The 25,725-nt window shown below is 35.9% G+C and overlaps 2 protein-coding genes across 4 annotated transcripts; one reads left to right on the forward strand and one right to left on the reverse strand.

Moving 5' to 3' along the window:
- Positions 1-5,431: 5,431 nt before the first annotated feature.
- On the forward strand, positions 5,432-5,929 carry LOC122276891 (protein FAR1-RELATED SEQUENCE 5-like). Its single transcript, XM_043086786.1, has one exon. The coding sequence runs from the start codon at positions 5,432-5,434 to the stop codon at positions 5,927-5,929; it is 498 nt and encodes a 165-aa protein (XP_042942720.1).
- Positions 5,930-11,763: 5,834 nt separating this feature from the next.
- On the reverse strand, positions 11,764-21,645 carry LOC122276540 (signal recognition particle subunit SRP68). 3 transcript variants are annotated; one of them, XM_043086354.1, is made up of 14 exons: positions 21,537-21,595; positions 21,141-21,315; positions 20,868-20,934; positions 20,628-20,738; positions 19,998-20,193; positions 19,592-19,677; positions 19,118-19,313; positions 16,349-16,460; positions 14,809-14,936; positions 14,418-14,624; positions 14,179-14,288; positions 13,161-13,290; positions 12,819-12,965; positions 11,764-12,198 (listed from the first exon to the last, which is right to left on the reverse strand). In XM_043086354.1, the coding sequence occupies exons 2-14, from the start codon at positions 21,202-21,204 to the stop codon at positions 11,977-11,979; spliced, it is 1,776 nt and encodes a 591-aa protein (XP_042942288.1). In that variant the 5' UTR covers positions 21,205-21,315; positions 21,537-21,595; the 3' UTR covers positions 11,764-11,976. The 3 variants fall into 3 exon arrangements, with proteins under 3 accessions (XP_042942288.1, XP_042942289.1, XP_042942287.1); XM_043086355.1 differs by having other exon boundaries at positions 20,868-20,926; positions 21,141-21,645; XM_043086353.1 differs by having other exon boundaries at positions 21,141-21,644.
- Between the last annotated feature and the right edge of the window lie 4,080 nt (positions 21,646-25,725).

The following is a 25,725-nucleotide window of genomic DNA, read 5'->3' on the forward strand; positions in this document are numbered from 1 at the left end:
AATCTAGATTCCTCCTCATCCAAGTCTATAATAGAGTAAAGTCATGATTCATATCACGCATCCTCTCAAAATATTCTAGGAGTGACACGCCACCTCCTTTTCCAAGGCGAATGTGTCTTGCCTTGTCAATGAAATTTTTACAATTTTTTTTTTAACTGTAGGTTGTCAAACCCTCCCGCTTTAACAACAAATGAATAATAGTTCTTATTCATCCTTATCCTAGCTCTGTCATTCAATTCTATCTTCCATTTAGCAAGTAAGTCTATATTTCGATGGCATCTAAAATATCTAGATACTAGTGGGTTCAATCCATAATTGTGGTTAAGTTCTACACTAGTCAAACACCACTCACCATTATGGAGCGGAGCATTGATTTTTGTCTTACATTCTGTCTTTGTTGTGGGACGTGGCTTCGATACATTATTACTACTACTTGAATGCTTTCCACCCCTTGAACAACCAAGTGTAATATACTTCATTGCCCCATTTGACTCTCGTTTAGTTCTTTGTATCCTCACTCCAAATCCCTCTTGTTTTGCATATCGCTTGTAATATGCACTTAGTGTGGCTTCATCCTTGAAAGTCATCCCAGACTTAGGTTCATCAACAGCCTTCATCTCACAATCTTCTTCTGTCATTACATAACAACCATATAGTTAAACAACCAAACATTCAATTCATAATTTTTAAAATCTGAATTCTTACATTTAACTCACCAATTGGAATAGTGCAATCCACTTGCTCAATATCATGCTTGTTTGAGTTCAAACTTGTACCTTCTTTACTTGTAGGGAGCTCCGCAGTCACACTTTCATTAATTTTTTTTAACGTCTCACCATGCCCACTTTCAACAAATTCCTCAACTTCTCTTGATGTACCCGTGCTATATGACCCAAATGGTTGGATAATTGGAGCTACAAAATTAGCATAAGGTAATAAGTTAATTAACTTTATGCATAATGTATGATATAAAAGAATGTATAATATTCACCTGACAACCCCATATATAGGGGTAATGTGTGCTTGTGGAAGGAGCATCCTCTTCGCCCATTGATCTATTCAACCAAAAATACTCTTCCTCACTAGTCTAGCCATTTATTTCATACAATAGGTAACCAACAATGCCACAAGTCAGAGACTAATCCATAAAACACTTTCTCTATCCAAAATCAAACTAAAATTAGATATGTTTTTATCTAATCCGATGGTCTAACTCATAAAAAAAAAAAATATATCTAATCCATCAAGTCCACACAACTAGAAACCATCAAGTCAACTTTAAAATTTGAGGATGTACATAAAAACGATTTATTTAAAGAAAAAAAACACTGCAAGTCTTGACCATGGCTGTTACTATATATATACTTTTTCAAATTTTTTAAGATGTAGAAGGCCTAAAATATACACATACAAATGAAGATAAAATGGATGCTATGTACTTATTAAAAATCATTAAGTACACATACAAATAAAGATAAAATCTAAAGAGGGTAATCTCGAATTGTCCAAAAACAATGTTTAGAGATTGCTTACACACATATTTTACCTAAAAAAAAATGTTTAAAAATTCCTTTCCCTACATGAGTATTACACAGACCGAATAGAGAGAGAGAGAGAGAGAGAGAGAGAGAGAGAGAGACGATTACCTTCTCTTGGACGTGTGAATGGTTGTGGGAGGATAGACAAAGCGTTCGTTAGTGCAGGATTTGTGTCGTGAACCTAGGCACCTAGGCGGGAAGATGAAAGAGATACGGGTGAAAAGCAAAAAGTGTAAAAAGTGATAGAAGCTTCAGCTTTAGTTTTGATTTTTTATTGTTTTATTTTACTTTTTATTTTATTTTGTTATAGTTTTCCACCTCAATGCACTTTGTGCGTTTCGTGCCCCACAAGGGGCTTCCCTGTAGCAGCCCTTCATGGTTGATAGCTTAATTATTAACCAGTCGATATTGACATGACATAACACATTAATAAGTATGTAAAATGGAAAATGATAATATGACTACCAAATATGCCTATCAAATGTGCTTACTTATATATTTTTATTTTTTTAATGTTTAAGTAAGTGACCATTAGTGAATTTATAGATATTTTTATTTTTATTTTTTCTCTTTAAAAAACACTTAAAGATAAATAAAATAAAAATAAAAAAGTTCATTTGTACTAGTGTGCACATTTGGTAGGTACCCTAGTATTGTCCTTTAAATATATATTTAAGATGCTGCTACACCAACTCAGGTAGTCACAGAGTGTAACACCCCGTACCCGAAAAGGGTCTAAGGGTTACTATCTGATACCTAAAATTATCTCCTCACAATATAAATAACATTTTCAGTTACTTCACAAACATAAATTTAGCTATTCCAATCAAACATAAATACAATCCTCACAAGTTTTCAATGAAATGATCCAACAAGATAAATTAAATACTCCTCAGATTTTCCATAATAACAACAAATCTCCCAGTAAATCATATCAACATAATAACAAAATCATCTACACTAAATAAATTCCCCTCATAACCACAATACTCGTAGGCACTCAATAATTAATCCGCAGCTAACCCCGCCCATGCTTCCTAATTTTAGTTCTTAGCTGTGTCATCAAAATCATCTGAAATATTATGAAGATAATGAGTGATTATCAACAACTCAGCAAGCATAAAACATATATCATAATGTAAACATGAGCATTTATAAAGCATAAGATGCAGAACAAAATATTTTGAATGTTAGCATGCCGAACAAAACATGTTTTCAAAGTTAACAAAGGAATGATTAAAAATATTTATAATCCAAAGTACTTTGGCATTGCATAAACCAAGTATTTTCATCATATCGTATCAAAGCACCATATAAGAACATATGCCATATTTAACCCTCGTGGTAGAGTTATGTCATCCCTGGTGGATAAACTGGATAGAAACTAAAGTGAATCTTCCCTTTATTATTCTCAAAACCTGGAGTGTGCACACATGAAAGACCACACATCTTCTTTGTTTCTAAACTGGGTACATTCAGAGATAGAGAAGTTAGTACCTAGTGGGTGCACTCAGAGATAGAGAAGTTAGTACCAACCCAAACAAAGGTCATAGTTTTACACTTATGGTAAGGTCAAAGCAGAGCAAAAATAGAATCAAAGACGTAATCAGGATATCATGCCAAAGGTTTTCAAATGCTTCATCATGTCAAGAAAGAGTACAATATAGATTCTAATAATTTTCACATATAAAAACAAACTCAAAGCATCTTCATATAAATATGCATAGATATCAAAAATCATAATCAATCTTTCATATATTAGGAAGTTGAATGCAAAAGTTGCTCATGTCTATACTAGTTATGATAGAAAATATTTTCTCTTTTTATACAAATTTCATTAGTAATGCAGAACGCATAATTCATATTATTTAACATTTTTTTAAGACAACATATGCATTTTTTTTTATATAAAATCAACCTCAGAATATTATTTTTATACAAAGTTTAGATAGGAACCCCACTGACCTAACTCTTACAGAGAGTTACTAAAGCTTTGGACTGGAGCTCTATCAATGTCACAACCTAAACAAAAAATTATTCACTAACGTGTTAATTCTTCATATAAATACAAATTCAATATAACTAGCTAAATCTTGTGATTCTATTCATCACACACATGTCATTATTTTGCTTTGATAATTCACACATGTCGATGGTAGTATCCCGCCAATTTCAAGAAACTTCTAACCTCATGCACATTCTTTGGCACCAACCAATTAACCACTGCTTCCACTTTCCCCGAGTCCACTAAAATGCCATCTTTTGAAACTACATGCTCTAGAAATGCAATTGACTCTAGCCAGAATTCATACTTCTTCAACTTAGCAAACAAATTTTTATTCCTGAGTGTCTCGAATACCAATCTCAAATGTTCTTCATGTTCAGTCTTACTCTTGGAGTATATCAAGATGTCATCAATAAAAACAACCACAAATTTATCCAAAGAGGTCATGGAATACTCTATTCATCAAATCCATGAATATCGCTGAGACGTTAATCAGGTCAAAAGGCATGACCAGAAACTCATAGTGGCTGTATCTGGTCTTGAAAGTTGTCTTGGGTATCTCTCCTACCCTGATTTTTAGTTGATGATAACCTGAACCAAAATTGATTTTTGAAATTACATGTGCGCCCTGAAGTTGATCAAATAGAACCTCTATGTAGGGTAGTGGATATTTATTCTTTGTAGTCACCCGGTTAAGTTCCCTATAGTCAATGCACATCCTCATCGTCTCATCTTTCTTATTCACAAATAAAATTGAGGCTCCCCATGGTGACACACTAGGACAGATAACACCCTTGTTCAAAAAGTCAATACTACCTCATTTTTAAAACGATCAATACTAATATGGTAGGAGGCCAGCCAGTCCATACCCAATATTACATTGAACCCAACCATGTGAAATAACTATTAGATTAACTGGCATCATCCTCCTTTCAATAGATATTGGACATCCAATGAGAATCTTGTCACGTGTTACTAAATTCCCAGTTGGAGTCGACACTACTAATTAACTTGTAATTCAACTTTTCAATTTCCAAAGTGCAGAACTTAGCACAATCCAAAGAAATAAATGAATGTGTAGGCCACCCAGGTTAATATTTTTAAGAGAAAATCTTTAAACCGGTGCTTCCTATAATGTATATTTATCGGAACCCAATAATAGAGTGACACCTAAGAGCTACAACTTACAGGAATGAAGCCACGCTGCAAGGGATCCTTCTGTTTTGCCTCCCATCTCTCCTTTGCACTGCAGAGACGAAAATCATCCAAATCCCGTACCCCATCTCTCCTTCACGCTGCAAAGACGAAAAATGTGGACTTAACCTCTCTCTCACTCCCCTTCAAGAACGAAAACCATAACCACGAGAAAGAAACACTGGTTCACGTTGACTCCCACTCCCACGGGTGAGTTATTCTTTGTAATGGTATAGGGTTTCTGGTTTTAGGATTTTCTAATCCCTAATTCGTAATGTTCCAGGATTATTATTCGATAATTTGTTCCAAAATTTTTCTTCGATTTCCAACAGTTTGCCCAACGACGAAACGATGAACCCACAGTGAAAATCATGATAAAATCTGTCCGCACAACCTCAATGAATGCTATTTTCAATGAATGTTTAATAAAAATTTGAAAAAATTCATTATACAAATGCTATAGCAGCATAAAAATTTGAAAAAATTTATATTTCATCCTTGTCAATCTGGAGTGCATTCCAAGTTTCAGATGATACTTTGTATGACTTTTGTTTGAACCATATCATGTTCATTCTTCGTATGGCCTTGTTTGAACCATGTTGATGTTTGAACAATAATTGTAGCTGTTTGAATATTGATTTACAACTTGTGGTTTTTTTTAGTAACTGGTTTTTTTATTGATTACATTGTTGGGATGAAGAATTTTGGGTGGAGTTCGGATAGTGATGATGTTGAGATACTAACGAGTAGAAACTTTTCTATTGACGATGAAATTGTGGAAAAGCAATGTGATGTGAATGTGGGAGATGGATTGGAAAGGACAGATGGCGTGAATTTGGGAGATGGAGATGGAGATGGAGTGAATGTGAAAGATAGAGATGGAGTCAATTTAATTTCCACTTCTAGTAGTGGACTTTTTGAACCATTCATTGGGAAGGAGTTTGATGAAGTTGAGGACGCCCAAGCATTTTATAAAGCATATGCAAGAAAGAAAGGATTTGCAATGAGGACTAATCATATGCAATTATCAAGAGGGGACAAAAAATTAATTGGAGTACACTATGTTTGTACAAGAGAAGGATTTAGGTGTGAAAGCCTCAAACAGAAAGAAAGAAAAATTTTCGAACCTGCTGAAACAAAGATTGGGTGTAAGGCTACCATGTGTATAAAAAAAATGGTGAAAGGTGGATAGTATATAAGTTAGTGCCTAAACACAACCATGAGCTACTCACATCAAGAAGTACTAACTTACTCCGTGGACATAGAGGAATTACACATGTGCAAAAAACCCTCATTCTCACTTTGAATGAGTCTGGTATACCAACAAAAAAGATAATATCAGTATTGAGTAAAGAAGCAGGTGGTGATTTTAAAATTGGTTGTATTGGAATGGACGTCGAAAATTATTTGGGAAATAAAAGAAAAAAATTATTTGAAGAGGGAGATGCACAAAGGTTGTATGCATACTTTCTTGAACGCCAATGTAAAGAACCTGGATTTGTGTACTATATGCAAGTTGATGAAAATGGGAGTATAGGAAGTTGTTTTTGGGCAGATGCAAGATTAAAGTCTGCATATTAATATTTCGGAGATGTTGTCACGTTTGATGCAACGCACCTCACAAATGTTTATAACATGCCATTTGTGTCATTCTCAAGAGTTAATCATCATCACTAAACCATAATGTTTGGTTGTACATTGTTAGTCAATGAGACAGCTGAATCCTATATATGATTACTAAGAACATGGCAGGAAGCTATGCTTGGGTGTGCCCCTTCAACCATTATTACTGATGACGATAAAGTCATGGCCAAGGCATTGCAGTGGTACTCCCAAATACAACTCACCAGTTGTGCTTGTGGCATATTTTACAAAAAGTTACAGAACATTTAGCAAATGTCTATAACAAGTTTCCAGACTTTTAAAAAGAGTTCCATCACTGTATCCATTATACTATAACACCTAATGAGTTTGAGGAGGAATGGTTTTAATACTGGTGAAGTATGGTCTAGTATGTAATGATTGTTTAATACTGACTGGAGAAGTGAGTTCCGGCTTACTTGCGAACCATATTTTGTGCCGGTATGTCAACCATACAAAGGAGCGAGAGTATGAATAAATTTTTCAAGAATTATGTCCAATCGAGCACGATGGTAAGTGACTTCGTGCATTAGTACGAAAAAGCCTTAAATGCATGGTACTTTAAGGAGAAAGAGAAGGATGTGAGAACGAAATCGACTAACCCGATTTTGAGAACATGTTGAAAAATTGAAGAAAAGGGGGCCAAATTGTATACAAGAAAGTTTTTCAGTATCTTTCAAGAAGAGTTATTCAATTGCCAACAATACAAAATGACCAAAGTTCAGCAAGATGGTGAAATTAAGATGTATGAGGTGGCACCTAACAGTAAAGACGCTCGGATTTATTATGTGACTTTAGACAGTAGAGAAGCAAAGGCAATATGTACATGTCATAAGTTTGAGTTTCTAGGTATTCTTTGTAGGCATATCCTATGTGTCTTCATGAAGAAATCAAATTTAGATATGTTGCCACATCACTATGTTCTAGAGCGATGGACCATCAATGCTAAGAGCAGAGTTATCCTTGAAATACCAAATTTTGAGGGGCCTATTTCGACACAAGAAGATCCAATATTGCGAAAAAGCCATTTGATGATATAGTTTTACGATATTGCCGAACTTGACTCACAATCAAGGTTTAAATGAACCACTTATCTCTTGCCTTGGATAAGGTACGCAAGGAATTGCTTTTGATGGAAGATATTGAAGAACAAAATATAGAAGATGGAGCCATGTCACGTATAGATTCCCCTATGATAAAATCACAAGTAATATCAAATTTCTCTCAAACTTTACAAGATCCTCAACTAGTGCCAACAAAAGGAAGACCAAAATCTTTGAGAGCAAAGAACCCCAAAGAGACTCAATCAGTGAAGAAATGGCGTTGTGGCATTTGTAAGGTTGAGGGCCATACGATGACCAACTGCCCTTTGTTGGGGTATAGTATTTTTCTTCCCCTTTTTGTTTGTCTTTCAATCTATTAACAAAGTGTTTATGATTTTTTTTTTTTTTTTTTGTCTTTCATTTAGGGATATTGGAAATATAAATGACAACATATCACAAAGGATGGGTCTTGAATAAGAAACATCAAGTTGAGTATGCAACTTATTGTTTTTTTTTTTTTTAGTATGCAACTTATTGTTTTTTTTTTTTTTTCGAAGTATGCAACTTATTGTTTTTTTTTTTTTTAAGTATGCAACTTAATTGTTTTTTTTTAATGTCATAGGAAATGTATATGGAGATGAAGGCATTGTTTCCATGGAAGCTGTTTGTATTTCAGACTTGATTTTTGGACCTAAATATTTGGTTGTGTGTTGTGTATTTGTATTTTGATACTTGCAAATTCGTATTGGTCTACTTAGAACTTGCCATTAAATGCATGGTTGTGAATTCATATTGAATATTTCGGATCAAATCAAATGGATTTGAATATTTCGTTTGAATATTGAATGTCTAATATTTATGATTGTAAATTCATAACCAAATGGAGCGCCTAATGATTGTTTAAGAATTTCTCAACTTTAGAAAACAAATGCACCTGAATACACCTAATATTCAGTAATTGCCCAAAATGACCACTAACCATATATATAACTTCACCAATATAAGTAACTTGTAGCCATATAATTGTCCAAAATGACCACTAACTATATATATATATATATATGATTTATGATTATCGTTCACATAAAAAATAATTACAGCACAAAGCACAACAATACAAAACCATGAAACGAATAGAACTTTTAATATTCCATTGTTCTTCTTTTCCATAGTTTTAAATTTTGCCGCTTCAGCTATTACACGTTCTTGATTGATCCTGTCGTTCCTTCTTTGAGCTAACTCCAATGTGATTTTGCAACAATAGTTTTGTTCCATTTCAAAATCAACCTATTGAAAAAATTTGCATTGTTTGTTGAACTTATAATTTGGACAGTTGAAAAACCGTCTACCAAAACTAGTATCTTTGGCAGAAATCCTTAACTTTGCTGGAATCCCACAATAGCAAAATGATCTCTCCAAACTAGCACCACTGTCATCGTCAAACTACATTGCCAACATTATTTAATATTTCGGAGTTAACAATGTAACAAGCTATATTTGGCGTCAACAGCAACAATTTCTTATGTTATGTTATGCCCTAATGTGACATTTTCATGCCCCAATTTCTTATATTATGTTATGCCCTAATGTGCAATTTTCATGCCCCAATTTCTTATGTTATGTTATGCCCCAATTTCTTTTATTCTATTCTACTACATTAGACATTTTCATGGTAAAGAATTGCATCTACATTTTGACAATTGAAGAGGACATCAACTTCGTAAACTGGAGGAGTTGAAACTAGAAACATATTTTTTTTCTTATAAATTTGGTTTTGAGATTGAGATTGATGATCATAATCATTTAAGAAACTCTGTTTATAAAAAAATTGATGTTTAAATTTAAGATACTGACTTAATAGATAACACTGACCGGTTCAATCGAATCTAGGCATGCAATGAATTAACAAGAAAAAAACAAAAACCATTTACAAATTGCCAATCCAATCGACTACCTTCATGATATTCCAACTTCCAATTTCATGGATTTTACATAATAACATTTCAGGCATAGTTACATTTTTATATTTCAGAAGTAACATTTCGTGCATATATCCACAGAAAATGAATGGATTTCAAGATCAGTGTTGCATTAGAACATTTACCTTCATTCTATACAGGGCATGCCGTACTCCTTCTATTTTTTGAGCTTTTCCCTTCGAATGAGTGAGTCGAATGGGGGAGGGTTAGGGTTCGGGTTAATGAGTCGGGTGAGGTATGGTTAGGGTTTTATGAAGGAGTTGAGTGAGGGAGGGTTAGGGTTTTATCGAGGAGTCGGTTTTTATGGTGGAGTCGGTCGATCTAGGGTTTCGATTTCTGGTTTCATTGATGGGGGAGGGAGAGAGAGAGAGAGAGAGAGAGAGAGAGAGAGAGAGAGAGAGAGAGAGAGAGGCAGACAGATGGGTTTCGGCTTGTGGGAGAGGGAGGGTTTCGGCTTTAGATGGGTTTCGGCTTGTGGGAGGGGGAGGGGGAGACTGTGAAGGAGAGAACTAGAGAGAGCGAATTTGAGAGAGAGAGAGAGAGAGCAGAGTTCAGAAATCGGAAGGGGGGATTCAATTCGAGAATGAGAGTTTGATCCCCTGTTATGTGTCCAAAGCCAGCTCTTGATGAACCCGTTACATGGCAGCTCACTATTGGCTTCCGATAATTACAACTTATAAGTGCCATCGGCCCAAAGCGCCTCTATATTTTTTATTAATGATATATATTACTTATCAATAAAAATTATATTTTGATTAATTCTTAGTACTGAAAGTATTTTTCTTTGGTAGGGGATTGTTTTATTGTCTAATTGTCATCTATGCATAAAACTAGTTATGCTTGTTGCTTACTTTCTCCGTGTGGTTGTTCTTGGTTTACTGTCAATGTACTTTAAAAAATGTTCTGCCCAAACTTTCTCCATTCTTACTTTCATCATTTTTATTGTTGATTGTTTTGTGATTAAATTCACTAATTGATGCTCAAATAGTCATAACAGAAGGAAGCAAATCCTAAATACTATATAAATTGAGTCTAGTACTCGAGAAATATATACATAGATCACACAGTAAATAAGGTAAAAATAAGAGTTCTATTTCAAGTAACACATTTTCAAAAGAACCTTCACTTGCAGATAGCATTAAAGTATTTTCCTTTAACATCTTAAGTGGCCAACATGCAATTATGTCCTGTGTCTAATGGCTGGAGATAACAAGGATCTCAGTTTCGTGCTGTGGCCACTGGCATGGTGGAACCTCGTCTAGTTGATAAATGAGTGCACTCAGGTGAGCCATTGCTTCTCTCTTCCATGAGTCTCCTCTTTCTACTATAAATGATGTTGGGTTCTACTATAAATATTGCAGTTCTATTTTCACGACAACATGGCAATATTTGTCTCATTCTTGGAAGGTTAGATGCCATGACTCATGAGGTTGGCATCCTTCTAACATGTTCAGCATGAGAAATGCTTACTATTGTTGAAACTCGAGTCTTAGACTTACCATTTAATACTTCTTCCATGTGGCAATAATGGCATTTCTTTTTTCTTTTTTTTGCATGCAGTTTGTCGTTGGAAAACTTGGAGGTTAATGGAGGAAAGGGAGATTGGCCTGGACAAACTTTGCTATTTGCTTATCATACAAGCTTTCTGTAAAAAGAAAAATGATAGTTACAGTTGTGAATACACAAACACCGTATAATTATTTAAAAAAAAAGTAAATAAATACAAAATTTACATAAAAATAAATTAATTTTTTAATAATAAATTTCACTCTTTTTCAAAGCAACTATACGAAACTTGTACAGTCATGTACGTTATATTACTCCTTTAAAAGGGGTTAAAAGTGGCCTATTATACAAATTTAACATCTATCTGCATTATTTATTTTTCTACTCATGATCTGGTTAATTGATTAGGGATATTTACTGCTTTTTGAGTTGATTAGTTTTCTGTCATGACCCTAACAATATCAATTTAACTTTGCATCTTGGTAATTGGTATTCCGGTAAAAATGGGTTATCTGGATGCATTCCTGGAACATTTCCAACATCTTCTAAACAGCGCCACAAGATGTTATTTCGAGAACTTTAACACCATTCCGAATGATATAAATAGCCCGAAATACTTTTGCGGCGATATTTCTGCTTGTTGCAGCTTGTCATGAATCTCCGTTGATGACCCGTGACGTGTTTCAATAGATCGGATTCATGCAATGTGGATTAACATACTATCGGGTAACAGTGAGGAAACTCACCCCAGCATAAATATAGCTTCTTTGCATGCAATGAACAGGTGACAATTTCAACTGCCAACTGATCTTTTAAATGTGGCAATTTTATAAAATAATAATACTCCTCGAACTGTGTTTTACGAAAATACCTTCCACTTTAAATAAAGGTATACAGAAGGGTTAACAAAATTTTCATTGCCGGTGATCCAGAATTTAAGTAACAAAATCTCCAAGCCAAGCCAAGGCTTTTAAATGCAGTTACAAAAATTATTCGGAATTAACTCGAAATATATCTGAATCTAAATAATAAAACCAGACTTACCAGACAAATCCACAAGAAAATTCATCTCATCGCCATAGCCTACTTATGAATCCCTTCTTGTCTTTCTTCATCCTATTTTCAAGCGATGGGAACTCGATAAAATTGTAGGCAAGGTCAAGAACAATGGGATTGCGTGGGGTTGCTTGGAAAGCAGGAGGGAAGACTTCAATGCGCGGAACACCTTTCACATTCGCATCACCAACTGCAGACTCATAGGTATCGAGTTTCTCCACAAGGAATTTCTCCGTCTGAAAATCATAATTGTCACGACAATCTCAGAATATATCTCTGTACACAGATTTTGTAAATATGCCAAAGTACGTCCTGTTACATGGAGATGCATGTACACCGGCATGCACACAAGCAAATATAGAATGAAGCGAATCACATCAATTTCTTTCTTTCTGACGAGGTTTTTCAGGTGTGTGTGTATATATATAGCATGTATGCATATGTATATATACCATATACATATATATACACATATACATATATATACACATGTATAATTCTGATTAGCAATGTGATTCATATCCATCTCTAAATGAATGCAAATGAGCTTGAATCAAGATTTCTTCCGTACAAACCTAAATTATTTTTTTGATAAATCTCCTCCTGAGGCAGCATTTTGCTTCTAAGGCTCCTTTACTCTAGCCGCAAAGGGATTACATTACACAAAAGATATCCCATAAACTAATGTGGTTTGATATGGTTCATTACATTATAAAGTTACTTTGATTGTAAAGTAGATCTAAAGGATTGGAAGAAGCCACATCAGTTTGTCAGATTGTTTTTGTGTAGTTCCTTTGTGGATGTAGCAGTACTCTTATTTAAATGTTGAGAAAGAGAAATAAAAAGCATAAAATACCTTCTTGTCAGCTCCTGTTAATGAAATGTTAGAAATTCTTTTTGAGAGATTCTCTGGAGCCTTCATCTCCTCCATCATCCCCTTTGCATGCTCTATACAACTGTTGGATCTGCACTCCTTGCACAATATCTTCAACTGTTGGATTCTCTGTAATACAAAAGATGGATGCATTACAGATAAAAGATTTCCTTTGTATGCAAGCCATCAGTAAACAAATCTGAATCCTAACCCAAAAGTCATCGATGTTCTAATTTATTATAAAACAACACATCATAAAGAGGACTATGATGTGCGTACACAAATACAGAAGTAGATAGATAGCCAGAGATGTTTATACAAAACCTGATCGCTCCCATTTGAAATTTGGAAGTTCTGAAGGGCTTCCTCAGCAAGAGACCGAGCACGGCAGTATAATGCATATGCTTCTGCCCTCTTTCCAGACAAGCTGTAAGATTTTGCCAAGTAGAAGCACCTACAAAATACCAAAATCAAATACAAGTCTAATCTCTGGTATCTGTTGGCGAACTGAAGATAGCCTGATCATTTTGAGGAAACCCACAACAAGATAATAGCACAGAATGCAATATCTTCCAATTGGTCCAAGAAAATAAGGACATTTGGATATATTTGATTCCATTTTTAGCTAAATACGTCAAAGTGCCATCTGCAACAAAATAGAACGAGGAACTGGTTCCCTGTCTAATCCGTGAATATTACACTCTGATTTAAGCAAAGGTAGAATAGCACATGTTTTTTATGTGGCATTTTTTCAAAGCAACTGCTTGCAACTAAATCCAAAAAAAGGTTGCATTTTCAAAAGGTCCTACAAAAGCATGACAAAAGATGGTGGGAATGTTTTTAAGACAATAAACAATTATGGAAGATCAATGTAACATCCAGACCCACATTTTATAGGCTTACTAAGTTTGGGCCACAGGCCCAATTTTGTTGAGGCTGGAAGGAAGATTATTTTATTGGGCCCATTGGCTCATTCACATTAGTTGAGGATCTAGTATCAAGGAGATAGGATTGGATATGAAATTATGGACCTAGATTCAAAAGGGAGTAGGTTCAGCCCATCAGGCCCATATATGGATGGATAAGCCCAAGTATTTTCTTACTGAGACTATAATTTTTGTTTTTGTTTTTTTGGGAATTCATTTTCAATAAATTAGGTATTTTTATTCTGTTAAGTCTCTTTACTGGGCACAGTTACAAAAGTATGTAACACTCCTCACCTACTGGAAGGGGGAGTTATCAATTTAAATATAGATGCATCCTTTAAATAATTGCATGGGAAAAAATTGAAATCAATAAAGCATGTTCAAGCTCAGTAAAATAGAAGGCTCAGAATTCAAACCTTTCTGCTCGGAAGGACAAACTTTTAAGTGCGCACTCTTCAGAAAATGACAGTTCTTCTGGTTTTCTATCTCTTCCAGAATTAACCAAGTCTGAAAGATCAGTCGTATTCTGCAAAACATAACAAACAGTTTCAAGGTTTTTCTATTAAATCAGAGGCTGGCATCTATCAACTTTAGTATTACGTCTAATATTGTTATATGAAGAAAACCTAGTAAAAAGCAGACGGAGATAGCTTACCTGCAGTAAAAGATCATATAGGCGTACAAGTTCTTCAGGTTTGGTAACTTTCTCACTTTTGTCATCACGTCGCCTAGTAAGTTTACTCTTTGCAATGCTAACCAACAACTCGTTGCGCTCAATGGTTCTTTGTCCTAAGACAGCACTAACAGCCTTATCAAGACCATTTAAGTCGTCTTTCACATTTTCAGCATTACCTGAACTGGCCTAAAACATACACAGCCTCAGGAAAGAGTCTAAAAGATGTAAAGTAAAACATAAAGAAATCCTACAGATTAAAGAGGAAAAAAATGGATAACAGATACCAACACATCGAGGGCAAAATGCAAAATAAATAAATGGACCTCACTTTTTGGTAAAACAATGATAAAATTAAGTCAACTTTCCCTACCAAGTCACTACGAATGCAGCTCCTGGCCTCATGATATGCAGTAAAAATTTTGTCAAAGATGGCTAGTCTTCTCTCTGCCGAGAGTGAATCTGCGGAAGGACCATGCAAATCTTTCTCCAATTCTTGAGCTGAACAAGTTTATCCCAAAAAAAAAACTTGAGAATGTTTTAGACTTAAAAGCAAACAAAAATGGGAAAAGGAACAGACAACACCTTATTTTGCATGCTTATATCGTATATACTATATATATCATTTTCATAGTACAGAGCTCTACTTTAATGGAGCCACATAATCAACTATCTCAATATATTACTATCAAATGACAACAAGTGTAATAAAGCAACATCATCCACTCTCCACTTGTGTTATTATTAAATAAGAATTAAATAATAAATAACATTAAGTTGGACTTATAAATCAATATATAACATATCCAAATAGATTTTACTAATTTTTGTTTAAATTAAAATGATTAAACATAATATATTTATTAAACGAGAAAATACAGACACCACCCAAAGAAACACTACCATACAATTTGCAATGTCCCCCTTCCAAACTTCCAATTTCAGCTATGTCCCGCTCCCCCTAAACTACCAAGAACTTGCAAGGCATTTGCTTTATCTATTAAAGACAAAAGTGCCCCTAAGAATTTCTAATAATACAAAATACCCCTATTAAATTTAAATAAACTAAACGAAAAAAAGGAACAAAAATTGTGAATTTACTGCATAGTACATCAAGGTATGATAACTTAGTTATATGGAGTAATTTTTATTTAATGAATTGAGTTATTCTTGTGTGTTGCATAAGTCTACGAGTAGTTTTACAAAAGTTGCAAGATACCATCCGCCACCTTCTTATAATCAATTCGGGCTATTACATGAAGAATACCAAGACCCCTATATACTAATACAGTAAAAAGCAAAAGATGCAACACTAAATTCCTCTTTGAAAAACTATCAGCATGTTCCATGTAAAACATTCATCAGCCTTATAAACTAAACCTGATCAAAATCTACTACAGGGCTTAGTCTTATACCAAAATTTAATCTTCAATAAACTCCTTTCCAAACATGATGGTTTCCAATAGTTCCAAAGATTAAAAAATAAGATCCGGCAAGGTTGAATAGGCAGTTTCGCCTTCAATGGTATGGTATGTTAGGATGACCTGCAAGTATATGGTTGTGAAGATATTGTCATGATGGTGCTCTGACAAACTGAGTCATGGGCCGAATAGCAACATTTGTAGGCATTACTACTTTGCAATGCAGCAATGTTAATGGAAACTTATGATTAGGACCATTTATTTGAGCACTGAATTTGGCCTCTGGTTCAGAAACATTATCAACTAGACTTATCAGTTGTCAGTCAAGGGGCTAAAGAAGCAAGCATAAAAAACTAGTCATAAATCTATTCTACCACATCATGAAAAACCCAATTCATGCCAGAAGTTTGATGAGGCTAAAAGAATCATCATAAGTATATACCAATTTGTTCACTCCAAAACTATGGTGCCATTCCAAATTTCTACACCAACCTTTTAAAATGGCGACCCTAGTTTTCCCATTGGATATTGGAAACCTATGACCAAGCCAATGAAACTCTGTCATGGATGCAGCTTGTTGAGATCTTGCCTCTGCCATAACAGCCTGAAACCAAAACAAAAAAAGAAATCATCAAGAAACCAAGACAGCCTAAATCATAAATACTCTCTCATTTAGTTCAGTTGCTGACTTTCATCACGAAAATTCTCTACAATCTCCCATTTATCTCAAGGATTTCAGAGCAAATTAGACCTCTCTGCTCATCTTGGCAGAAATTGAAGCCATCACTAAACTTTATTTTTTTTGGTAGATTCTTGCATCTTTGATTAAAAAAAAAAAAAAAAATTGAAAGAAAATAAGTTGGGATGTATTTATTTTAGAATATAAAACAGTCAGTGTTCTGAATTTTGAAAAGAAAAATTTAGATGATCCCTTGATTGGTTGGCTGATGTTCAATGGAGTATATCCTTAACAAGTTTACATATTGTGGTTACGTAATGATTGCCAATGGTAACGTAAATAAGATCTGAATCTACCAGATTTGGTTCTATTAAATTGAGGGACATTAGATTTGAGAGATTAATTGAAGTAATGATTTATCAAAAGGGGCCTGGATGTAGAAGGTTTTATTTTTATGTAAAATAGAACCAATTTCAGATGGGATAAATGGAAAACACCATGTCCAGCAGTGTGTGTTATAAATTTAGTGTATTGTGGTCCCATTGTTAATCTCATTAAATATGTATGAGTATTCCCAAATTTAGTTAGAGGTTGTCCAACTTGCTTTAACGCAAAATTTATAACACCCCACTGGACATGGCTGGCTTTGGTTTAGGTATGAGTATTCCCAAATTTATTCCCATTGTAACTAATATCCATAAGTTCGATTTGGTTTAGGTTCCAAGTAATTGCATCGTAAATTGAAGGAGCATTTGGTTGAAGGTATTGTGAACACAGTATCTTAATGAGATTTTATAAAATCTAGTTACTCTTGCTAATTTAAGTCCGAGCACGTTGTTCAAAATTTCTGCATGCTATTAAATTCTGTTTGCATGCATCTTTTTATGCTATTTTGGATATGCTATGGGAAAATGCACAAATTGTTTTTTTTTTTTTTTTATTGGCACCTGGTGTGCGGGAACAGTGTCCCAACTAATCTAGGGGATGCACAAGTCCTCGGCAAGCAGTTTCCCACAACTGCACTCCAGTAATTAAGGGGAAAGCCCCTCAGTCCAATGGCCTCTAGATGCACAAATTTTTGTGAACCATATACACTGGTCATACTTCAAATGTTCTTGTATAATTGTGATACCCCATATGATAAGAAGGGTAGGTGATGTATGAGATCCCACATTGCTTGGGAAAGAGAACTTCTTGCTCTTTATAAAGTTCCAATGGGGCTCCAATTGTATTATTAAGTAGTCCTTTTGGAGTATAGGCCATATGGTTTGGGCCTTCCAATAGGGTGTTACAATAATCTCTTGGGATTCTATTTCAGGAGCCAAGTGATATATTTATCCATGTACCTGAGACCTTGATATCTGTGTGGTATATTGATGCCTTTGTGGCATCCATGATGTCTATGTGACATATAGATATCTGTGTGAAATAAACCCTCATCATGGTATCGTGATATCTACATGTTATTTTATATGTCCTCATACATCTATGATGATTTCCTATGTAATGTGGAATGGATAATGTGTTTTGGCTCAAATTTACTATTTGGAAATGATTTTGTATTTCTCTTATATTATTGTGGTTGGAGAATATAGATACCATTAAAATTTTCATTTCCCCAACCCCCATTAATTATGTTACTAAGCGCATGGTAGTTCACTTTTTGTATTTCTTACTCTTTCAGAGAATTCATCTACTTGAGGTTTTTGAATAGGGTGTTATCAAATTGTTGGGCAAGGTGGAGCTGCTATGTGACAACTTGAGGGTTTAGATAACTAACGATTTTACTTTATCACCTAAATATCGTTATGTTATTATTAAATTCACCGAATTGTGCTTTGGATTTATGTTATGTTATTGGATTATAGATGCTCTAACAAATTCTTTGGGAAGTATCATATTGGAGTATTTAACTTTAGTTGAGTGTTGTTGAGAATATTTGCCTTGAAATTATTGCTTAAGATATTAGCGAACAAAGCGAAAGTCAATATTTCAGACGAGACTCCGTCCATTGTAAATTTGAGGCATTGCAGTTTATCCCACAAAATAAAAACCATGCAGCCCTTGCTCTGGTTGCAAACAGGTTGGGAGTGGTGGGTTAGGCCTTACTTCCATTCTTGAAGCATGAAAAAAAATGCAAGTTATCATACTAATAGTTAGAATCATAAGTGCTAAGTTCAACCAGATCATGGGAGAAACTAATCTCTCAATTTAGTTAACATGATTTTGATATCATGTTACTGTAAATTATTTCTTAAAGTTCCTTCTAAGAATGAGAAACTGGAAGTGACTAAGTTCAATTTTCTGAAACATCAACAAAATAGAACCATGTGCATCAAGTCCTTTAGTTCAATTTAACAAAAACAGGATCACTGCCCACTAGAAAACTCAAGTTGGGAGTACTCTACAAAAGCCCAGGGAAGATGCTTATAAACACATTATTCGAAGCAGTTTCACGAAGACAGACATGTTGGATCAACTTATTGACCAAAAACCAGAAAAAGTGTCAATCTGCCTGGAAGAGACCTAAAGAAAGATATATGCATCATGCAGGAATTACCTTTAAAGAGAATAAAACTCACCTCCAATTTAGCTTTGAAAAGGTCCAGGGCAGGACCTTCCATCTCATCAATTTGCAGAAGCTCGGATGCCTGTAGATTTGATTCGCCTATTTTGTGTAGGCAGTAACGGATACTAGGCTCTAGCTCCTCAACGCGCTCTCGACACAAAACTTGATTCTCTAGGTCTCCATATTTGCCTAGTTGCTCGTAAACAGCCCTATAATAAGATTATTATTTAAGATAAATAGCCACATATCCATCATTCCAACCAGAATATGAATGGTATAAAACTTGTGATCGACTTAAGGTATCCCCAAGGTGAAGTTTAGCTTGGCATCAATTTATTCCATGTTAAAACCGTAATTTATCAAATGAATTTTGAGGAATAAACTAGTTTCTGACAACAAAGCAGCAATAGTAAATGTTAGCATACACATTTCTGACGACAAAATAGCAATAGTAGATGTTTGTTTATTTATATAGACAAGGATGCACCTGGCACTTTTGAAATTCATCAATGCCGTGTCCCAGTTCTGATCTCGTTCAAACAGCAAGTTCCCTTTCATATAGGAGGCATAAGCCTACATACCACAAACTTAAACTTAGCAAATGAAAATGGAATAATTCATGCAGCACTTGATTAGAACAAGATCGTTCTCAAACATGGTCCTTAAACTGGGCAACGATTAGAAGATTGAGAGAACATGACAACCAATTATACACAAATGGGCAGGCAAAGCATGTAGTTTTGAATTCCTACATGCCCCCAACACATAATACTCACATCAGCATGACATTTTCAAATCTTTTTTTTTTCCTCTTTCTAAAATTTTTCAGCTTTTAATTGCTCACAAGAAACATTTTGTGGAAGCTCTACGGTGAAAATATACTATGGACAGACCTCAGATTCTAATGAAGTTCTGGAATCTCCCTTGATTGCACACAAATGAGAAAACAGCGTAGCCCATTTAACTGCCTTCCTCAGCCTACCAATCAAATAGATGCGCTGACGAGCAGTTGGACCATCTGGAAGCTGTCTCTTCTCCATGGCATGGCTCCAAGCTCTCTCGGCCGTATAAAGAACGAGATGAAGAAACCTATTTGAATCCAAATACTGTAAACAGTTAAACTTAGAAGGTCAATAAAACAATGACAGTTCCTAATGTTTAGAGCAGCCCAATCCCCCAAAAAAAAAAGTTGTTTTTGAGTCAACAAAGTAAGCAAATTAAAAAAATATTGCATCTACGTTGTTTGATATTAGCTTAGCAAGCAACCACCATCAGCCGACTACATTGAGTTACGTACAGAACTAGCATAGTCTCAAACAACTTGATTTATCCAAATAGTCATATTAAAGTCACTTAAATGTTAATGATTTGGTTTTAAAAATTAAATTCCTTCTTGTAGCATACTTCTACTCATCTCAACAACCAATAGACAAGATTTGGAAAAAATAACAAATTTAGAAAAGAATTCATTTAAAGCATGTGAATTCATATTAACTTGGTTTGACAGGAAAACCGATGCACACCTAACTTCAGTCACGTTTGATTCAGTTATGGCTCTCCGGGTGTATTTACCGCGACCATGGGTGAATTTGAGTGATTTATACAACCTCCTCAAACGTGCGGTGCAATACCTTCTGAAAATCAAAAGTATCACTTTCATTACCAACTATACGGGATCAAATAGTGAGGAAACTAATTAAACAAATTAAAATATTGCATAAACAAACAAAATGCATAATTAAATAAGTTTAAAATGAATGTACCGATAGCGAGTATAATCTCCGTGCCGCAATCCATGCTGCATCTGAGCTGATTTCAACAACTGCAACACTGAACAATACAACTCATATAGGTTCAGAAATTTATAATACGCTATTATGCGAATGGTTGTCGGGAAAATCAAGGAAAATGAAAGGAAAAAATAAACTTTCGGACGTGATAATAATAAAATTGTTGATTAATAATGAAATAAAAGTACCTTTTTTTTCTAATCTTGAAATAAAAGTACCTAAAACGCAAAGAGAAGAAGAACGTACCGTTGATTGAGAATTTGGGGCTGACTTGATCGGGAGCATTGGGCTTTGGATGGTCGATTTCCATAGTCAACACTTCGATCTGATTCCCAACAAGCTATAGAAAAAAGTGAGAGAGAAGGGGGAAGGTTCCGCGGTGGTGTGACGCCGGGGTGGGGTGGATTGCAATGGCAGAGCCCTGAGAGAGATAAACAGCGAGCGAGACAGAGAGGAGAAAAAGAGAATGAGTGAGAGAGAGAAATCGGGGGAGAGAGAGCGTGCCGAGTGGGTTATGAAGGGAAACCGCACCGCGAGGAGCGGGGGCGGCGGCGTTTGCTGGAAAAGCGACGAAACAGAGAGAGAAGAGGAGAGAGAGAGTGCGACAGGGTGACGGAGAGAGCGGCGGAGGAGCAGATTTACCGGTGGCTACGCAAGGCTTGTGCTGCGGCGGTGAGGAAAAGAGATTTGGCTCTGAGAGAGATGAGGGGCGTTCGGCGCAGGAGGAGAAGAAGCCTTGACTTTAACGCACTATGCACACCCTCCATGTCAGCATATTTTAAAGGAAAATTCTTCTTAGCATCCTCACACTTCACACACCACATTTATTTTAATTTTTTTTTTTATTTTTTCTATAATAAATATGTAATGTATAGATGATAAATAGAATAATTCAATTAGTTTAATAGGAATAAAATAAAATAAAAAATAATATTTTAATATATAAAGTGTGTGGTGTAGGATGATGTGTAGCATTGTCCTATTTTAAATATCGATTTTACCCTCACTTAATAACCCTTTCTTATTCACCATCTCTCGAGTTTCGAATTTATTTTTGAAAATGTGAATCCATTCATCATAACAAAATTATAAATATAACTTATTAATAGAAAAATTTTGATTATAAGCCAACCTACGCATCTGTTCTGGAGTACCCCACACATGAAGTGGTAGACATTATCTTAACTTCTAAACCTCTCTAAAGAGAGAAAGCACTCTGTATAAAACAAAATGACCAGCCCCTCCAACCTTCTACGAAGGTGGATTAAGGGACATCATTGCTTTAGACACTAAGTCCAAAAGCGTACTCCTAATCTATTACTAACAGAATAACATAAAAACTACACTACCATACAAAACCAGACCACCACAAAAATCGAGCAGCAACGAGAGCCCGGCGGCACACCCACCCTAGACGATAGCATCAGGAGCCCAAGCACAACACGAGTACCCAGCTCGCATGCGGACCACAGAACCTCCATCAAAGGTTGGCCGTACGTCCACTGGCCGTAACACCAACTGCCTTTCTCCACAGCACAAGCCCCGGGTTGTGTCCGGTCAAAAAACCCCATCACCCACTCGATTTAACACAAGTAATACAAACCAAAACCTAGAAAAAAACACTGACTGACGGACAGATAAAAACCAAAAAAACAAATAATACAGACGGAAGAAAACAAAACAAACTAGTGGTGCGTGCAACGCAACCACTCTTAGAGGGGATCCGACGGTCATTCGATGATCACCTAGAGTCTTAGGACCCAGAAAAACCAGGTTTTGAGTCGGCAGATGGCTCTCCGGCGGCGCATGACAGTCACACTCTGGTTCTGTCTAAGACTCTGTCCCGCGCGTGCGGGCTACGCTCCTTCCCTTTTGGCGCCGCGTTCGGTGGTCTTGAAGATCGACAGCTGGTCAACGCTCTGGTGGGTTGCGTGTTGACGATCGGTGGCTAGAAACGATCCCGCCAGAACTCCCCTCCTTTATTTACCTGAAAACACACAAAAATCCAAAACAAAAGAAAAAAAAAAACACAGAAACAGCAAATAGAGAGAAGAAAGTGGAAAGGGAGGGGGGAGGAGCTTCGTCAGTCGATCTGGTCTGTTAGGGTTTTATGGAGAGAGAACGGAGGGTTTTTCAACAAAGAACGAAGAGGGCCCCATCTCCATTTTGTGTTATAACTTTGTTCAATCCTCGAGTTTCGAATTTGAGTTATGGCTCTTGCACGCGTTCTTCATCAGGACTCTTGCTTAAGTGGGTTTGTGTAGGGGCGGATTCCAAGTCTGACGGAGTCGGAAAGTCACATTGACCTCCAACTCTTATTGAAGTTGAAGGTCACAATTAGGATGGTACATTTAATCCGAAAAAATCGACCAGACCCGAATACACGAATGTTCTGACCCAAAAATACCCGATCTGAACTAAAAACCCTCTCTCTCTCTCTCTCTCTCTCTCTCTCTCTCTCTCTCTCTCTCTCTCTCTCTCTCTCTCTCTCTCTCTCTCTCTCTCTCTCTCGTATAGATGGTGGAGCTTCCAGTGGGCTTTCGGCTGCTGAAAATTCCAAATTAATATGATTACCCTTTATTTAAGTAAGATTAGTAAGCTTCCGTACGGATGTGAAATCGACACCTAGTAATAAGGATTTGATTTTTACGTATTATCAAGAGAATAACTTCAAACCAGTAAATCCATTGTGTGTAGAATAGAGGCAACTAATGGATAAAAGCCACATAGGGGATACATGTTCTGCCGAGTGGGATGCGTTGTAGAGGAACATCAAATTGAAGGGTCATCTGTCGAGACTCCCCTCTCTCTCTCTCTCTCTCTCTCTCTCTCTCTCTCTCTCTCTCTCTCTCTCTCTCTCTCTCTCTCTCTCTCTCCCTCTCTCTCTCTCTCTCTCTCTATCTCTGCGTACTAGAGGAATAAGCTTTCTTCCCCCTGTCTCTCTCTCTCCCCCTTCATTTTCTCACTCCCTCAATGTCCACTCACTCCCTCTCATCCTCTCTCTCTGATGAAATTGGGTCTGTGGCGGTGGAGGATAACCGAAGCTTTGCTGGAGCCTCGCTATTGGTTTGTCATTGATGAAGTGAGATCAGAGAAAGAGAGATCAAGGGAAAAACTTTCCGACGTTAATGAAGGCCACTTGCGGTGGTGATATGCGACGGTGATGGATTCTGGGGCTCACGAAAATCGCAACAGCAACCCTAGCCCCATAAAACTTTCCCAAAATTGAATGTGAAATGGAAAGATTACATGAATTATCTAAATGACACTAACATAAAAGAAGTGTCTCCATCTGTTGGAAACCTCAGTGGGCTTCGCATTTTGAATTTAAGAGGTTGTAAAGTTCTTATGCATTTACAAAACAACATGTTTCAGTTGAAGCACCTAAGGGAACTTTATGCCTATGATTATTCAAATCTTACTCCATCTTCCTCAATAGTTTTTCTAGCACTGGAAGTTTTCAATCTTAATCTGTCATATCAAAATTGGATTTCTTTGACACTTAATTGTAATTCCACATTGCAAGAATTAGATCTTTCATGGACCAATATTTTTAACCTTCCAACAAGCAAAAGAGAATTTGATGCTTTTAATATCTTGATCTTGGAGGATTGCAAGAAACTTAAATGAATTTGAGTTCACTGTCTGAGTTCGGCCACTGGGTTTATGAAAAGGGGAAGAGGAAAGCAGAAGTTCCGGTCTAGGTATTCTGGAAAGATGTTTCAGTGTGGCCAGGTTTAGTGGTGTTTTATGTACTCAGCTGATATGTCCCCTTCTAAGTGGTCTCCGATAAAGTGGCTTTATAGGATGCACCTGTCCAAAGAGGGACTCTATTATCAATCCTGCTTGGGTACTATTACCAGAGTAATATTTTTATTAGAGAAGAAGATTCAGGGCATATTCTCGTCATGGCTCCTGCTTCATCTTTATTTTCTTGTGTCCTTTTAGTCTTGTATAGTAGAAAGAGTCAAGTCCAATAAAAAACTAGATTGACCAAATCCTTGTTTACGTAATCTTTATTCACTTGTCTCCTTTTAGTCGGGTAATCGGTTAATTTTTGGAAAAATTGGGTTCAGGTAATCAGGTATTTGGATCGATTCGGAAGATTATGTTTCAGAATTATGCATAATCGGGTTGGATCGGAATCTTGGTTTTCGGGCCAAGTCGATTCGGATGTTCAGCCTAAGTCACAATGTATGGCAACTCCAACTTTATTTAGAGTCGAAGTTTGATTCCGATCAATTGGAGTGTGATTGGGCCAAGGCCCACTTTCAAAGGAATTGAAATCAACACAATTTAAACAAATAAAACAATAATTGAAAAAGTTCCAAATTTCAAAAACCCTAAAATCGGATTTGATGGAAATATCACAATGCATCAACAAATCAAAGTAGGAATCCAACTTACAACATCATGAAGGCTGAGGAGAAGCAGGCTACGGTAGGGCTAGGCTGTAACGCCATTGTCTCATATGGGTCAGAGAGTTATTTCTTATTACTTAAAATCATATCTGACAATATATATAGACTCTAATTCCTCAATAACACAAAGATCTTATTGTTTTAAACCAACTTTTCTCCAAATAATTAACCAAGAACACCACAAAGTCTCAAAATGCATGTCAACCTTTCAAAATATCTAGTCAATAGAGCAAAATAAAACTGCTTAATAAAGTTCTTCAATCACCAAAGTACCCTCCTTAAATCTAATCCAATATGCTCACATGGTCTTACCCATGCTCCCTATTCTTGAACTTTAGCTGAAACATCCATAATATCTGAAAAATATAATGGATATGAGAAGTGAGTTATCAACAACTCAGTAAGCAAAA

This window comes from Carya illinoinensis, chromosome 9, assembly GCF_018687715.1.
Source record: "Carya illinoinensis cultivar Pawnee chromosome 9, C.illinoinensisPawnee_v1, whole genome shotgun sequence".
In the NCBI taxonomy this organism is placed as follows: domain Eukaryota; kingdom Viridiplantae; phylum Streptophyta; class Magnoliopsida; order Fagales; family Juglandaceae; genus Carya; species Carya illinoinensis.

Coding starts and splice junctions, on each gene's coding strand:
- LOC122276540 (XM_043086353.1), bottom strand. CDS start 21,204: ATGGAAATCGACCATCCAAAGCCCAATGCTCCCGATCAAGTCAGCCCC. Junction 20,739..20,867: donor GGAGATTATACTCGCTATCG/GTACATTCATTT, acceptor TTTGATTTTCAG/AAGGTATTGCACCGCACGTT. Junction 13,291..14,178: donor TTGTCCTTCCGAGCAGAAAG/GTTTGAATTCTG, acceptor GGTATTTTGTAG/GTGCTTCTACTTGGCAAAAT.
- LOC122276891 (XM_043086786.1), top strand. CDS start 5,432: ATGAAGAATTTTGGGTGGAGTTCGGATAGTGATGATGTTGAGATACTA.